Source organism: Ostrinia nubilalis, chromosome 16 (assembly GCF_963855985.1).
Source record: "Ostrinia nubilalis chromosome 16, ilOstNubi1.1, whole genome shotgun sequence".
Classification (NCBI taxonomy): Eukaryota; Metazoa; Arthropoda; class Insecta; order Lepidoptera; family Crambidae; genus Ostrinia; species Ostrinia nubilalis.
This window is the reverse complement of record NC_087103.1, coordinates 12,349,105-12,364,945: the sequence shown is the minus strand read 5'-3', so window position 1 is coordinate 12,364,945 and position 15,841 is coordinate 12,349,105. Positions and strand designations below refer to the sequence as shown.

The 15,841-nt window shown below is 36.7% G+C and overlaps 1 protein-coding gene across 1 annotated transcript; it reads right to left on the bottom strand.

The window, feature by feature from the left end:
- Positions 1-7,266: 7,266 nt before the first annotated feature.
- LOC135079417 (large ribosomal subunit protein uL22) lies at positions 7,267-15,204 on the bottom strand. The gene is made up of 4 exons (XM_063974076.1): positions 15,114-15,204; positions 14,833-14,920; positions 14,294-14,566; positions 7,267-7,508 (listed from the first exon to the last, which is right to left on the bottom strand). The coding sequence occupies exons 2-4, from the start codon at positions 14,911-14,913 to the stop codon at positions 7,299-7,301; spliced, it is 564 nt and encodes a 187-aa protein (XP_063830146.1). The 5' UTR covers positions 14,914-14,920; positions 15,114-15,204; the 3' UTR covers positions 7,267-7,298.
- Positions 15,205-15,841: the final 637 nt, after the last annotated feature.

Sequence of the window (15,841 nt, the reverse complement as noted above, 5' to 3'; positions counted from 1 at the left end):
AAGCGATTAATAACTTCATAAAATAACATCAAAGACATGAAAGATCACCTACCGAAAATTCAAAATTTTCAAAGCTTGCTACGTGCAAAGCGGCACCCAACGGCACAAAAATTGTATGTCATCTTGATCGCCATGTATGGTGCAATAGCTCATATAAGTACCAGCCCTTCAGTTCTATTCAGTTTAATAAAAATCCACTTTAAGTGATTTTTCCATACAAAAAAAATAAAAATATTTTTTTCTCACACATGGAGCTACTCATACCCTTTATACTATATTAGTAAAACAAAGGGAGGTATACTAAACACAATACATATTTTTATTTATTAATTTCTGACATTAAGTTTCTATGGTATGGGATCTTCATTTTCAGACCACTGTGCGCCGGTTAAAAACTCAAACTCAATTGACAGACATTTTTTTTCATTTGTCAAACTAACAATACTACCAACATAAGGACACTAACAATTATTTTTAGTATGGTGGTATTGATCCGCGGGTTCCCCTGCTATAGTGAAATCAATCCAAAATGCACTTTATTGCTTAAGGGATAAGGTTGTATATCAATTGCTACATATAGAGACTAGTTTTTGTATGAGAAGTGTCTACCCACTGTTCCGATATGTCCAAATGGACATACATGGTCGAGTGATGTTCATGTAATCCGATTACAACAATCGGTTACGATGATTTTACGAGGACAGTAGTACGAACACGGTAGAAAGAAGAAATTATTTACGGATTGAGAATTGTAATTAACAGCACAAGTAACAAATAATTAATTAGAATAAAGTAGCAGTAGAAGAAGTATAAAGTAGCATTGTTTTTAATACATATCCTGCGATGTACTCTAAGAGTTAAAACCATGGTCCGTGTATGTGGTGTACTCATACCGATCACAAGGAACCGTACTTACTTTTATAACAATAAGACACACACTAATCCATGTATTCATGCACTTGACCAATTTTTGTCTTGAAACGCTGGTAGGGTTAAACAAATAACGAGATTTGACGATTTGTAAGAATTAATTTATTTAAAAAGGTTAATAAAGATGTTTTTGGTTTTGTATTTAAGAAATTATCAGTTTTATCGGAATTAATTAATTGTCGAATCGAGTCACACGATATCTTTCGATGACTTTGCGAATGCAGTACGATGATACGATTATTTTTACGTTGCGGCAATCACTAAAATTCGCTAAAATGACACTAATGACGTTTAAAAAGTGGCACGCTCGGCTTCATACAAATTTTTTCACATGCTGCATCTATCTATATCTGTGAATCATATGAATGAAATACCCGTAATGTTCAAATTACGACTTCAATCGGTGGTTTTGTGTCTGCATCTGTCCTGAAATATTATGCACGTGCCACCTATGATAAAGTACCTAGCTATCAGTCAGTAAGTACTAAGGCTGAGTTGCACCACCAAACTTTGACCGTAACCATAAAAAAATACTATACTTTTCTTCGTTAATAATTTTGATCTGATGAATTTAAAGCACATATCAAAAGCACCTTAATAAAAAAGGGCTACTATAAAGTTGATGATTATATAAAAGATAAAAATGTTTGGAATGTTTCTACCTAGCTCGCATCAATACTTATGACTATAATTTGTATATTTTAAAGACTGTAAAACCTTGAAAAGGAGGCTGATAATAGTGACTGAGTTTCTTGCGCTGCTTCTTCTCAGCACTGGCCCATTTATTGTCCCGAAGCAGTGGTAGGGTTAATATTGGGACGTGTAAAAGCGCTTTTTAAAAGCCTATTTGCAAAAATAAATGAATTTTATATATTTATATTTTTTAATTTTTTATTTTTATTTATGATCTATCAATGTATCAAACTATCTTAGATAGCTCTAGCAAAAGGATTGTTTATGATATCTCGGATCCTTGCTGATTTCCTTTATAGTCGTTTTGCCGTGCTATTCATAAAACTTTCCATTAGGAAGTCACCATACTGTATCAGCCTACATTGTGTCAGTGAGGAAACGCTCGCGAATCCTCGCAATTGAGTTGTAATGGACGCCAGACGTAAAGGCATAAATAAAATTTCGCATCGTGACAGTGACCCGTTTGCGAAACTGGAGTAGGCAGTGGCCGATTAACGAAGTACTCGGCATGACTGAATGAGTAGGATGATAATGTAATACGGGGAATGCAATAATTTGACTATTGATTCAATACAAAAATATAGATACCTAACTTAAACATGTTCTAGAAATCTGAAGAACTTAAGTTATAAGAAAAAACTAAATGGCGAATCTTTCCCGAACTTTAGTAAGTATTTATTTTGTCGAAATATCAAAAGTTTTATGTCGCTACATGCAGGCCTCTCCAACCGTCCGACGATCTGGAAATCATTGCGGGAGTCTTAATAATTTCTAGAATTTCAGCAATTGTAGCTTTAGTGGCTGAAACTATGATGACGTACAAAATTCTGGGATGTGATGTGTGGGAACTTAACGAAGTGATCAAAATCTCGAATATCTGTCTACAGGAACAGAGCACGTAAACCAAAGAGAGGGTTCGCTTCAGATTTTCTTATTGCTGGTTAACGAACCAGCTCGATTCTGAGGGTTAGCACATGGGTATACCCTTGCTCTAAAAACCTCAGGGCAAACCACCATTTTCGAATGATTTTCTTATTGCTCTTTAACTCTATCATAGAAATAGGGTCTCACAACTTTCTTTAAGAACAAACATTACTATCCTCTTCTCTATTGCTTTTTCCCATTTTCATTAGAGATCGGCCCTTCTTCTAATGCGCCAAGACATAAAACTAAAACAATAAAAAGATAAACACCAAAACATTCGCACGTTAGAAGATTACGTCCGAATATAGGGTGAGGCGGTTACAACGTCCGGTGGCGGTGTTAACTGCATTACTGTTAGTGGGTCAGGCGCGGATCAAACGCGCCGCGAGTCAACGACATGCGCGCGAGTTCACGTAGATACTAGTGGCAATGATCCATATAGATCGGTTACGCTGCATTCTGGGGCGCATGGTTCTGTGTATCTGGCGCGGGGAATACGGAGGTGCAATCAAATGCAGATGCAGATTTATGGTTAAACTAAACTTGTTTTTTTTTGTCGTCATTTCGGATGAAAATATATTCATACCGAATAGCAAAAGGCAAACAACCAATTACAAGCTAGGTAAGGGTGTACCTTACCTAGCTTGTAATTGGTTGTTTGCCTTTTGCTCGGTTTCTTGTGGTCTAACCACCTACATCAGTCGCAGAGGTCCCGGGTTCGATTCCCAGGAGGGGCAGATTTTTCTGTTCGGTTTGGTTGGTGGTAGGGCTTGTTCTAAGTCCGCCTGGCTAGCTACCACCATCTTACCTAAGTCTGTCGCCATAACCGCAGTTCCTCCGTGGTTGAGGATTCCGGGTGAAGCGCGCTTCCACCTTTGTCCTGATCGTCACTTACCGTCAGATGAGATACAGGCCAAGAGCTTCCTCGTTGTGCATAAAAAAAAATCCTACTTAATATTCCTACCTCTACCATGTTAAAATAACTTACACAAACATCTGTGTTGCGCTTCAAGTTGCTTGCGCTCTAACAGGGATGGGTATTATTTCTAACCATGCTACAATAACACGTAGCAAGCATAGGTATTGCATTTCCTTTGTAAATTAATAACTCGTAGATAGGTATCTAGGTTTGAAATGTAGCATAAGCAGTCAAAACGAGTGTTACGTGCAAAATTATTCGTAGGAAATTGTACTTTGTAATTTGGACGCATAATTAGCTACGAAAGTACTTTTACAGTAAAAATAGCTTTATTATAAGTTCTTTAGGCCTACTTTATCATCGAAAGGAATCTTCCCTACTGCACCAGTGACCTCATTGCCAGATTGAGCCCTTTAAATTTCCGTCTGACAGTAACTGCGGAGGATGATAAATCCAGATAAACTGCGGAATAATTTTCGAATAATCTGCATGTGTGGCCTTGGGGTAGGTTAGTGACGGGATGATTCAGTGCCAATAGTTTAGGTAAGAACATAATCGTCAGATTAAACTTATTGTAAGTGTAATGCTAAGTAAGTAGGTACTTTGACAGACAACTTTTACTGACGCTCAATTCAAAATTGTGAAAAGTAAGAGGTGTGGTACACAATATTCTGGTTTTTGATCCGTAGTTGTTTTAGATGTAAGTTTGTTTCTTAAATCTTTAAACTAAATCACCTAGGTTGGTAGGATTTAATCTGTGAAAAATCTGAAATCTTGGACATTTTACCATCTCCGTCTCCGTGCAATTAGGTATAAATAACCAATTATAAATTAAAATTAAGAATAATGAAATCAAATATGCAAATACATACGTACGAGTAGGTAACTTAGAAATAAAGAACAATAATAGCCTATTTTTTTTCTGTGAGCAATTTTTAGACAAAATTTGCATTTAGCTTCTTAACGTTAAAAATTAAATTGTTGTAGCCTAACAGTCGACGTGAAATTTGACCAATCGATTAAAGAATTTATGAAACTTTTTCTACCTTCGCGTGTAACTTTAATTTAAATAAATAATAAATTACCAACCTTCATTGATGGCATGGCACATTTGGAGGCTTTTTTCTAATTTCACATGGAAATAATAATAAAATTAAATACCAACCTGTAGTCGCAAGTTTTTCGGGCAGCGCGGCGTAAGCGCACGCGCACAAGAGAAGGAACACGGCGACGCGAGGCATGCGTGCTGCGTGTGGAGCGACGGTGGGCGAACTGTGAGGCTGATTGATAAGCCAGGTCCATGCAGGGAGTGAGGCGAAAAGGAATTAGCCCGAGTTTAAGGTACTTGCAGTACTTGGCTTATGATACACATGAGTAATTCTTCTTCTTCTTTTTTGGTTGATGGCGATGAACTTGCGTTTTTTCGCCACTGAGGGCAGACTTTTCCGCTAATGTCACGTGCGCAGCTTTCACACAACGGTTATTAAAAAAATAATTATTTTATAGCTGCAATCTAAGCAAACTTATATACCTAAAAGAAACAGACCGACGCGGACGTCACAAATAAGATATCTTTACTGATCAAACACGGTTTCAAATAGTGGCAGATAAGTTCTTCTTTGATGGAGTAAACCGTTAGCACCAGTTGCAAGTGCATTTCAGTAGCTCTTCTTTGATGTTAAAGCTCTACATTTACACACTTTTATGCACATAAGTAAATCACGGTAGGCGAACTTAATGCCATTAGGCATTCTCCTCCAGTCTACCTTAGAAGACTGAACCAACTTCTGGAGACCGTTTTGTACCTAAGTCTACCTAATTCTGAAACAACTACCCTCATGATGCACAGGGCAGCACAGGTAAACGTTAGGTCTTAATCGAGCGAATCAATTTAAAATCGAATTTCAGATCTAGATTCTAAAGCGAGGAGAAATACTTAAGTACCTAACATAATGTATCTCTAGTATTATTTAACTACAAAAGCCCAATGTAGAAATCTTGTTGTAGTCTGAGTCGATATTAGCTTAAATTATTGTGGAAATAGTGCAAGCTTTATTTGGGAATTCTATATCTCACTTTCACGTCATAATGAACTACGAAATTAATTGCGAATTTTTTACTTTAGTTAGTTACCTACTGCCATAAAAAATATCGTCTCATTCCACTACTAAGTACGTGCGTGGGAGTCTGCTCTCCCTTGACAATGATCATAGATATAGGCATGGCTATAGTACTAGGTATTACCATTACGAGATATCTCTGCACGATGAGAAAATGAATGCAACATTGTAACACGTTGCGTACGTGTAGGAAACTAATGGTTAATATGCAGGTAGTGTTTGGACATCATAGGCGGCCTTGCAATTGCTTACGTTTCATAACAAATCAACCAGGGGCATGGATGAGCAGCAGATGGTACGGGACTATTCCCACCTCTCGTTCCCACCAATGCAACACCTGTCTAGCCAGGATCTAAAGCTTGACCGCCATAAAAACCCAACCAATGAAGGCCAAGTTTGTTCCGGGGGAAAGTTAAAACTGTCATTGGACCCGCAACGAAATTAATCAGAAGAGAAGCAGAGGTGGTAGGAAACTATGGAATAAAACATGTAAAGTAATATAAAACACTCATAACCTGAGTAATGGTCAAGAGATCAGAGAAAAGTTATGATCTCTGCTGTTCAGACACAAATAGAACCACAGAATGTGTTAGTTGACCTATACATAAAGTTTTCTTTGCCTTCCACAAAAAAAAACATACCTATTCCCTTGCTTTGACGTGAATCAAAATCAAAATTAAGGTGTCAAAATTGTCAAATTACAGCCCTTTCGCATCAAAATTACCAAGTTACAATTTTAAAGTTATGAAAAAGTACAAATCAATTTATTCTGCGAAAAAGAAACCCTCCGTGTCAAACTTTGCATTGAGTTTGAGAAAAGTGGTGGATGAGAACAGAAAGTTAAGGAATCAGTTGGTGGAAGCCACAACCAAACAACACCAGGAGATGTCAAGAGCTATCCAGCTGAAGGAAAAAAATATTGCTCTGAAAGCAGAAATTCACGAAGCAAAAGACGAAGCTTGCAAATTGAGATACCTAAACAACCATCTCAAAGACAGTATTCACAACTCAAGCTGATGAATTGATCCCAAGTATGTACGATTCGAAAATAAAAATTCTTGAGGCAGAGAACGAGAGGATAAGAAAAGAAATATCTTCATCAAGAAAAAAACGCATCGAAGCTGGCAACAATGCCGAAATATTAGCCGAAGAAAATTTCTATTTGGAGAACTGTTTGTGCGAGGTTTGTGTAGAAATTCAGGAGCTTCGGCGAGAAAATCTAAGGCTAATTCTTCAACAACCTTCGACTAGTCGTTCAGGTCGTTCTTAAATTATTGTGGATGTAACATTTACGTCACTTTGTACAATTTGTTTCAGCACTAAAAACCTGCTAAATAACTTTATTTTTTTCATTGCAAGTTCCAAATGCAGCCTACAATCGAAATCTTTCCTATATTCGTGTCTTGTATATTTTATAACGCCATCTAGTGGTGCGTTTATTCAAGTTATTGTGTTAGTGTTGCAACAAACAAATACATTCAAAAGTAATTAAAACAGACTTAATTACTGTAAATAAAATAAAAATGAAATGCTGTACCTACAGACTATTTCTAGACTAGAATGTATGGTGTGGTCATGGTGTGGTAATATTCATAATCTGTACTATTCTCTCTCTACATATTGGTTGTAAAACTGTTGTGAAAAAAAATCCTACCTGAGATGTGGAATCAAACCAAAAAATTGTGGTAAGTCATTTATTAACCCTTAAAAGCCTATTCCCTCATCATCTTCTCCTTTTGACGCGCAAGCTTCTTCTTGGACAGCTTCTTCTTAGCGGGCGCGTCGTCGGCGGGCGCCGCGCGGGCGACGGCGTCTTCCCTCTCGCTCAGACACACCTCGATGTGGCAGGGAGACGACATGTAAGGGTTAATACGACCGTGCGCTCTGTACGTTCGCCTGCGGAGACAGGGTGCGCGGTTTACCTGTAACGAAACATAGGTAGGGTTAATTTCTATCTAGAAGGTATTTCTTTGATGTTTCAGGGAATGGTAAATTCGCACTGAAAGTTCTTGGTTCTGCTTTTGTTGTGTATTCCTTTGTCCGACTTGTTTTATTGAAATTAACATGATTGATTTTTGGCAGCCTGGATTTCTGCAGGAACACCATTAACCAGTCCTATACCAGGGTTTTAGACAACAATGCGAAAGTCATGCTTGCATGTCATGCATAGTGATATTAATTTGATTATTCTCAAGAGCAGATTCATCTACACTAATATTATAAAGAGGAAAACTTTGTTTGTTTGTTTGGTTGTAATGAATAGGCTCAAAAACTACTGGACCGTTTTTAAAAATTCTTTCACCATTCGAAAGCTACATTATCCACGAGTAACACAGGCTAAATTTTATTTTGGAAAAAAATAGGGTTCCGTAAAATATGTAGATAATGTAGTCCACGCGCGCGAAGCCGCGGGCGGAAAGCTATTATTTAATAGATTAGAAACTCAACATAAAATCAGACATTTACAATCATTATACTGAACAGCAAAAGTTCCTTCCATAGATAAATGGTGTCTCACTTAATTAACAGGTTAAAATACATAATTATTGAAGATTTCATAATAAAACCTGGATGTTTATCAGTTGAAATTGATAAATAATCAAAAATAAATAAAATCAAATTGAAAAATAAAAATTAAACCTATCCACAAAATAAAATTACTAATAAAACAGAAAATGAAATAATAATGTAAGTAACAAAATAAACAGAAAATAATAATAATTTCCATTAACGAAATATTTGTTACAATTTATGTTTGCCTTTAGAAAACAGTCTGTCCATTGTGTAACATCCTGTCAAGCAAAAAAGGCATGAAACTGATGATAGAAAATTAGTGTAACGTTTTTCTAATATACTGCTCATCACAAAAATCGGCCCACCTACGTTTTACAGGAAAACTCGTTTCTACTGACACAATCATGGTGCCCCAACAATATTGGTGTATTTGAAAGCCCAATAAATGTCCTTAACCTCGTAAGCCCGGATGTGCCTCAGAAGGAACTGAAACTTTGTAGTCAGTAACGCCGAGACATTTTCGGAGGTGATTTCGAAGTATCGCCGGATGTGCCTTCAGAGGAACTAAAACTTTAGCGATAAATTTAAGTTCAAAAATTCGCGCCTATCGAAAAAAAAGAGTGATAGTCTATGGCTTAAAGTATTCAAAATCAGGTATCCGAACTTATTAATATGAAAAAAACAAAATGTCACTGTCAAATTATCATTTTTCTTTGACAAGGTGGTTCGTCCGAGAAGACATGATGTGCGATGAATTTTTTTTCTTCACGTAAACGTAGTTTAATTGCAAAACTGACCAGTATAATTTAAGTTAAAATACTGCTAAACAAGCAAAAAAATTATTTTTCCTAATTTGAAGTAGTTTTGTAAGATTTTTTTTCGTTTGAAAAATAAAAGTTCTTTGCAAGGAACATTCGGTCTTGATGGTGAAAGTTTTATTTTTGTATATTTTTTCTATTGATGGGATTGAGTATTGGACTTTTAAAATTATGATAATATGATTGAGAAAATTTACCATGAGAACGTTCTGATTTTTAGTTTAGTAAATATTATAATTAACATGAATATTCACTTTACTTCTTGTACATTTTAACCTATCATTAGTGTATGTTATAAAACCGATAGTACTTTTAAAAGTACTAATTATGAAACATTAAATAAAATTAAAACCGTTGTTCCTTTTCAGTTACATTTATTAATATCGTTATTGTATCTTTATGTAGTATTAATTTAGTAAGAAGGTTACATTTATGTTTTACTTTAAAGTATAAAATACAATTTATTTACTTTTCCTTTTTATAGTCTGTAATACCGAATGTTCTTTTAAGAGAAAACATTTTTTTATTATTTTTCACCTAAAATAAGCTCTATGCACTATTATATAGGGCCCCTGAAAATATGAATGCAAAAGAAAATCTCTAACATAGAAATTTTTTTACTCGAAGTGCTCGGCGTTTACTACTTCAAATTATTCGTTCTTCTGAAAGCACATTCGGCGATACTTAGAAGTCGACACAATTTACTCTTCGGTCTTACGAGGTTAAAGAAAAACACATTTAAAATCTTAATAAAATATTAACATAAATGAGACTTAAAAAAGCGGCTTTTACCCGTGGTCCCCCCAACATGTCCCCGTTGGGGGGACCACGGGTAAAAGCCGTAATAAAGACCTCACTTTGGGCTCGCCTCTGGGATCAATTAGACCAATTTTTATGGATATAAAACCAAATAATGATCTCACGTGTCCTCTTTAACAGATGGATAGCGATTAATCCCAACTTAACAGTTTTATAGCCATAAAAGTTGGCTCAAGCGTAACTACCTATTTTTTGAAGAAGTGACTCTGGATTCTTCTACAGACACATTTTTGGGGTAAAAACCTTTCCTTTAATGAAATGAAGTTTAGAACTAGGCTTTTAAATGGTGCCAATATTGGTGGGAAGTGGGGATGCATATGTTTGAAAGTGCTTGTCGCGGGAGGGTCGATTTTTGTGATGACCAGTGTAGTTTATGGAGTGGCAGTAAATGCATATGAATACGAATAAGGCTACCATAGACTTTTGTTCAATACTTTTGCAGGTACGCATGCATGTCAACTTACAAAAGTAAATTAAAATATTGATTACAGTAGAAGCTGTGAGAACCAGAGTAATTAATTTATTATTTTATTGCATAGTGCAAGGATAATCCCAACTAATATTATAAATGCGAAAGTAACTCTGTCTGTCTGTCTGTCTGTCTGTCTGTTACGCTTTCCCGCTTAAACCTCGCAACCGATTTTGATGAAATTTGGCATAGAGATAGTTTGAGTCCCGGGAAAGAACATAGGATAGTTTTTATCCCGGTTTTTGAAACAGGGACGCGCGCGATAAAGTTTTTCTGTGACAGACAAAATTCCACGCGGGCGAAGCCGCGGGCGGAAAGCTAGTCTACACTAATATTATAAAGAGGAAAACTTTGTTTGTTTGTTTGTTTGTTTAGTTGTAATGGATAGGCTCAAAAACTACTGGACCGATTTTAAAAATTCTTTCACCATTCGAAAGCTACATAACTCACGAGTAACATAGGCTAAATTTTATTTTGGAAAATAATAGGGTCCCGTAAAATATTTGGGATTTTCATAAGACGTGGAAAAGCGCCATCTATCGTCATTGGTTAAAATCTTCTTGCGCCTGACAAACATTTTTGAGGTACGTAAATATTCATGAAGGCAAAGCTGTCAAACGCCATCTATCGACATCATTAGTAAATTAGTAACTAAATATTACATGTAGGTACTATGAATAGCGCTGTTCGTAAATAATATTGAAAATTTAATAAATAAAGATATTTTATGTAACTGAACCATTCACTGTATGTACCTATTTGAATCATTCACTGTGTTTAAACGAGTAAATCAAAGTGTTAATTAGTGACTTTTTATAAACTTCCTTGCAAATTCTTACTATGTGCCGCCATCTACCGAGATGAATATTAGGGTACGGTTCAGCGGCGGACAAATGGGATGGGCGCGTGGGCGATTGTAGTTAAATAGGATAAGAATTACCTACTTCGATTTATTTTCTGTATGTAATTTGTAAATTTTTTGGTAGGGTCTTTATTTTAATTACTTAGGTTGGTAGGTACTTACTTATTTGATTTTAATGATAATTACTATAGGTACGTATAATTTTAGTAGAAAGAAAGGTCATTGAATGACTAAGTGACTCACTCACTCATCACGAAGTCTCAGAAACTACAAGTCTCAAAAGAGTTCTCAGGGGTTAATGGTCTATTCCACCTGGCTTTGATCACCAAGATGATCAAAGTGGACTCCAGTTAAATTATTTTTTTAGTGTTCTTTGATCACCTATAAATAAATCATACCTCTGAATTGTCACATACATGTCCAATTTGTTTATTGCGTTTTTAGAAAATATCAAAAATGTTACAAAACAAAATATGTAGTACAACAATTGGACATGTGACTATTCAGAGGAGGTGTGATTTGTTTGTAGATGATCAAAGGACACTAAAATAATAATTTAACTAGAGTCCACTTGGCTCACCCAGGACATCGTATCCGTGGGTGAGCGATAAGGATGGGTAGCTTGGGGTCATTGGACAAAATTTTGCAAAATTCAACCCTTATGGGAGTTAAAAAGGGGGTTAGAAGTTTGTATTGCAGTCCTCGGTTTTGAGAGTAAGAGACTTGAAAGTTAAAGTGTATGCTCACTATGATCTCTAGATATTGTGGAGGTGTACATATACTGTTCGGTACACTGTGGTACTGTGTACACATCGGTTTGCCGACGATATTGTGGTCATGGCAGAATCGTTGGAAGATCTTGGCACAATGCTCGAAGACCTTAATCGATTTTCCCAACAGGTAGGCCTGAGGATGAACATGGACAAAACGAAGCTTATGCCGAATGTCCATGTTGCGCCCTACCCAGTTTCAGTTGGGAGCTCAATTCTCGAGATTGTCGACAAGTAGGTATGTCTACCTCGGACAAACGATCCAGCTAGGTAGGTCCAATTTCGAGAAGGAGGTCAATCGTCGAATCCAACTCGGCTGGGCAGCGTTCGGGAAACTACGCAACATCTTTTCGTCCAAAATACCTCAATGCCTGAAGACTAGAGTGTATAACCAATGTGTGTTACCAGTGATAACTTATGGCTCGGAAACGTGGCCTCTCTCTATAGGCCTTATACAGAAGCTCAGTTGCACAGCGTGCTATGGAGAGGGCTATGCTTGGTGTTTCTTTGCGAGATCGAATCAGAAATGAGGAGATCCGTAAACGAACCAAAGTCGCTGACATAGCCCGACGGATTAGCAAGCTGAAGTGGCAATGGGCAGGGCACATAGTACGCAGAACTGATGGCCGATGGGGCAGAATGGTTCTGGAATGGAGGCCGCGTACCGGAAAACGTAGCGTGGGACTTCCACCTACAAGGTGGACCGACGACATCGTAAAGGTAGCAGGGAAGCGCTGGACGCAGGCCGCTTCCAATCGATCAACATGGAAAGCATTGGGGGAGGCCTATGTTCAGCAGTGGACGTCCTATGGCAGAAATGGTGGTGGTGGAGGTGGTACATATACTGAAAATGTATCATTAGAAATCAACTACGGGGGCTAAGGAGATAAAAGGAGGGTTGGAAGTTTATATTATGAAAGTCCTATGTGTTTAAAGTAAGAGAGTTGAAATTTAAAATGTATGCGCTATAGATGCTAAGAGCGGATTTTACGAAACTCTACCCCTAATGGAGTAAAACGAGGTCCACGCGTACGAAGTCGCGGGCGGCCGCTATAAAAAATAAAATAAAAAAAGTGAGAAAAGGGAGTGAGAATCAGGGCTCACTTTCAGTCTTTTTTTTTTTATCTCACAAATCTTAAAATTATGGAAAGAGGGGTTGCATACTTTTTCATTTCCTCACAAATCATTCTAGAAATAAAAAGTGAGTGCTGTGTTAAAGTTTAGAGTAGTTGACAAGTGATAATGCTAAAATTTTAAGTCAGTTTACTTGAAGACCATCATTAATATTATCAGCAATAATAGTTACATTACTGCCGAACAGAAAAAAATCCCAATGTCAAAATGTTTTTTTTTTTTTGCATTTACGAGGTTCTCTATACGTAAGTTTATTCCATTGGTAACATCAACATAGAGCCTTATGACAAAAAAAAAAAGAAAAACACTTGCTTTCCGCTATTTACCCGACTGTGTCAGGAGATTTATTTTCGATTTATGTTCTTAATCTCAGGTGTGTACGTAGAAAATGTAACCATGTAGTTTTACTACCGGTATTGTTGTATTTGGCATTTATAAACAGAAATCGTTCCAACTAGCCAATATCAAATGTTTGTGGATCACACAAACATCTCGGAGTGTTTGCTAAGCTGTCCATGTTTCTGTTCTCTGGTGGAAGGATAGTTTTGTTGTGAATGCAAACAAAGTATGTTGGTATTGGAATGTGTTGGCCGAATAGTAATTAAAATGTTGTAGGAGTCCACAGAAATGTGTTAATTGAAAGCAATCGAAATACAGGCTAGTATTGGAATAAAATGGAATGAGTTTCATTATCCAGTCATGAATGAATTCAGCAATAATCCTACTAATATTATAAATGCGAAAGTTTGAATGTCTGGATGTTTGTTACTCTTTCACGCAAAGACTACTGAACGGATTTTGTTGAAACTTCACAGTATTATTGTTTGTAACCCAGATATAGGCTATAATTTATGGCGATCAGTGACACTAAATTTCAAGCGGCTGAAGCCGCGGGCAAAAAGCTAGTAAATCATAATAGCATCTTAGCTAATTTTTTTATAAATGACAAAAGTGCAAATTGAGCAAACTCTTTTTAGACACTGATTTTCAGCAGTAGCCCTTTAGGTATTTGTATGTTTTTCCACTCATTGGTCTCATAATATAAATGAATATGAATATATAACAAGCTGGAGTAATACTAATCTATAAAGAAGCTACTGCAATTTTGCTCCTTACAACATTTCTCAAATAAGTTTTATCAATAACACAGTTGGCCTAATGGTCAAACTGAGTTGAACTCTGGCTCTCATACCCTCAATTATTTATTTTTAATAGCATCTACCTTATCATCACATATTAAACACTATTGTAGTCATTGCATCCTAAACAACATACAAATAATAAATAACCTAAACTGGCATAAAAAATAACCTCAACTTACTTGGATGTGATCGATGACCAGCCTGTCAACATCAAGACCTTTGTAGTCAGCGTTAGATTCAGCGTTCCTCAAAAGTTGCAGCAAGAATTCTGCAGACTTCTTGGGCCAGCGTCCCTGTGTGGTTCCGAACTGCTTGGCCTGGGCGCATCGGCCCACCCCACCGTTGAAGCGGCGGAAAGGAATGCACTCTTTCTGGTCAACAACGTTCTTCAGGTAACGGACAGCACGGCGCAGGGGCAGTTTCCTGATCGCCATCGCTGTCTCGTATGTGTTCTGAAATTATTTGATACATTTCTAAGAAGTTGCATGGTATAAAAACTTATAGAACAATAGTTGGGGGTACTTTGCTACATAGGCATTGCAATAACTGCTTGTTTACATGGCAAAACAAATGGCATTTGTTAATGTTAGGTTATAAATACACAGTAGACTTTAGAGATAGTAAGAACCGATCGGAGTTGGGAGTATCAGGCGAGGATTAACACCACGGCGGTAGTAAACAATACATGTGGAGATGAAAGTCACAAATTATCACGCACCTTGAAGTGAACACGCAGGTTGGAGCCACGCGCTTTGCATGACTTAGCTGGGTTATCCGGTTCCCGAGAGTAACGACCCATTTTGCTTCTGAAACAGAGCGGCTCGAGTCAAACACCATACAATAAAGGTTAGGTTAAACTTTCACATATTTGCACTCTTCCACAAAAATAAACACGTAAACTCGTGGGGAACTTTGCTATTTTGAACGCCATGATCAGATTTTGAGAAAAGATAAATACTTTTTGTGATAAAAAAGGATTTAGATCAACACGAAACCAACCTCTCAGGAGAAAATTTATCAAGGAAAAGGAATAGACAAAGCTATTTGACAGTTTGCATGACAGTGACGTTGACGTAAAGTTTTTAAAAACAAGTACTGGCACTGGACTATAACAACTTTATCCAAACATGAACAACCATAGACAAGATTTGGATGGCGAGATTTTTGATTCCTCCTTTTATATTTTTAAGGAATTAAAAAAAATATTACTGGAATATTTGAAACCGTGACTTGAAAAGAAAAGTGTTTTAAAATCCAATTAAGTTTTTGTTTTATATTTTCTTTTTAATTAGTAGAATGTAGTAATGCTAAATAAAACAAAGTAAGTTATTTCATTTTAATTGATACAAACGAACGATAACAAAACCAACAAAATTATTTTCTTAACCAGACCAAGCTACGACATCGCTGACTGTGCCGGGAAAAATAAAGTTAACAAGGAATGCTACAATTTCATTGAGCAAATTAATCAATATAGATCGCTCAACGAGAGTTGAGGCCATTAACACAAGTAAAGATTTGTATCATAAACACTGTCTCCGCAAACGTCTTGTTGCGTAGTCGGACTAACAAGTTCTATCTGTCTGGCTTGCAAACATTTTTAATACTAGCTTTTGCCCGCGGCTTCACCCGCGTGAAATTTTGTTGGTCACAGATCGTCATAAATTATAGCCTATATGTTAATCTGGGTTATAAACATTAATACTGTAAAGTTTCATCAAAATCCG

Excerpts from the sequence above, each read along its gene's own strand:
- LOC135079417 (XM_063974076.1), bottom strand. The coding sequence starts at position 14,913 with ATGGGTCGTTACTCTCGGGAACCGGATAACCCAGCTAAGTCATGCAAA. Across the intron at positions 14,567-14,832 it reads ACCTGCGTGTTCACTTCAAG|AACACATACGAGACAGCGAT; the intron begins GTGCGTGATAAT and ends AAATAATTTCAG. Across the intron at positions 7,509-14,293 it reads TGGTCATCGATCACATCCAA|GTAAACCGCGCACCCTGTCT; the intron begins GTAAGTTGAGGT and ends GTTTCGTTACAG.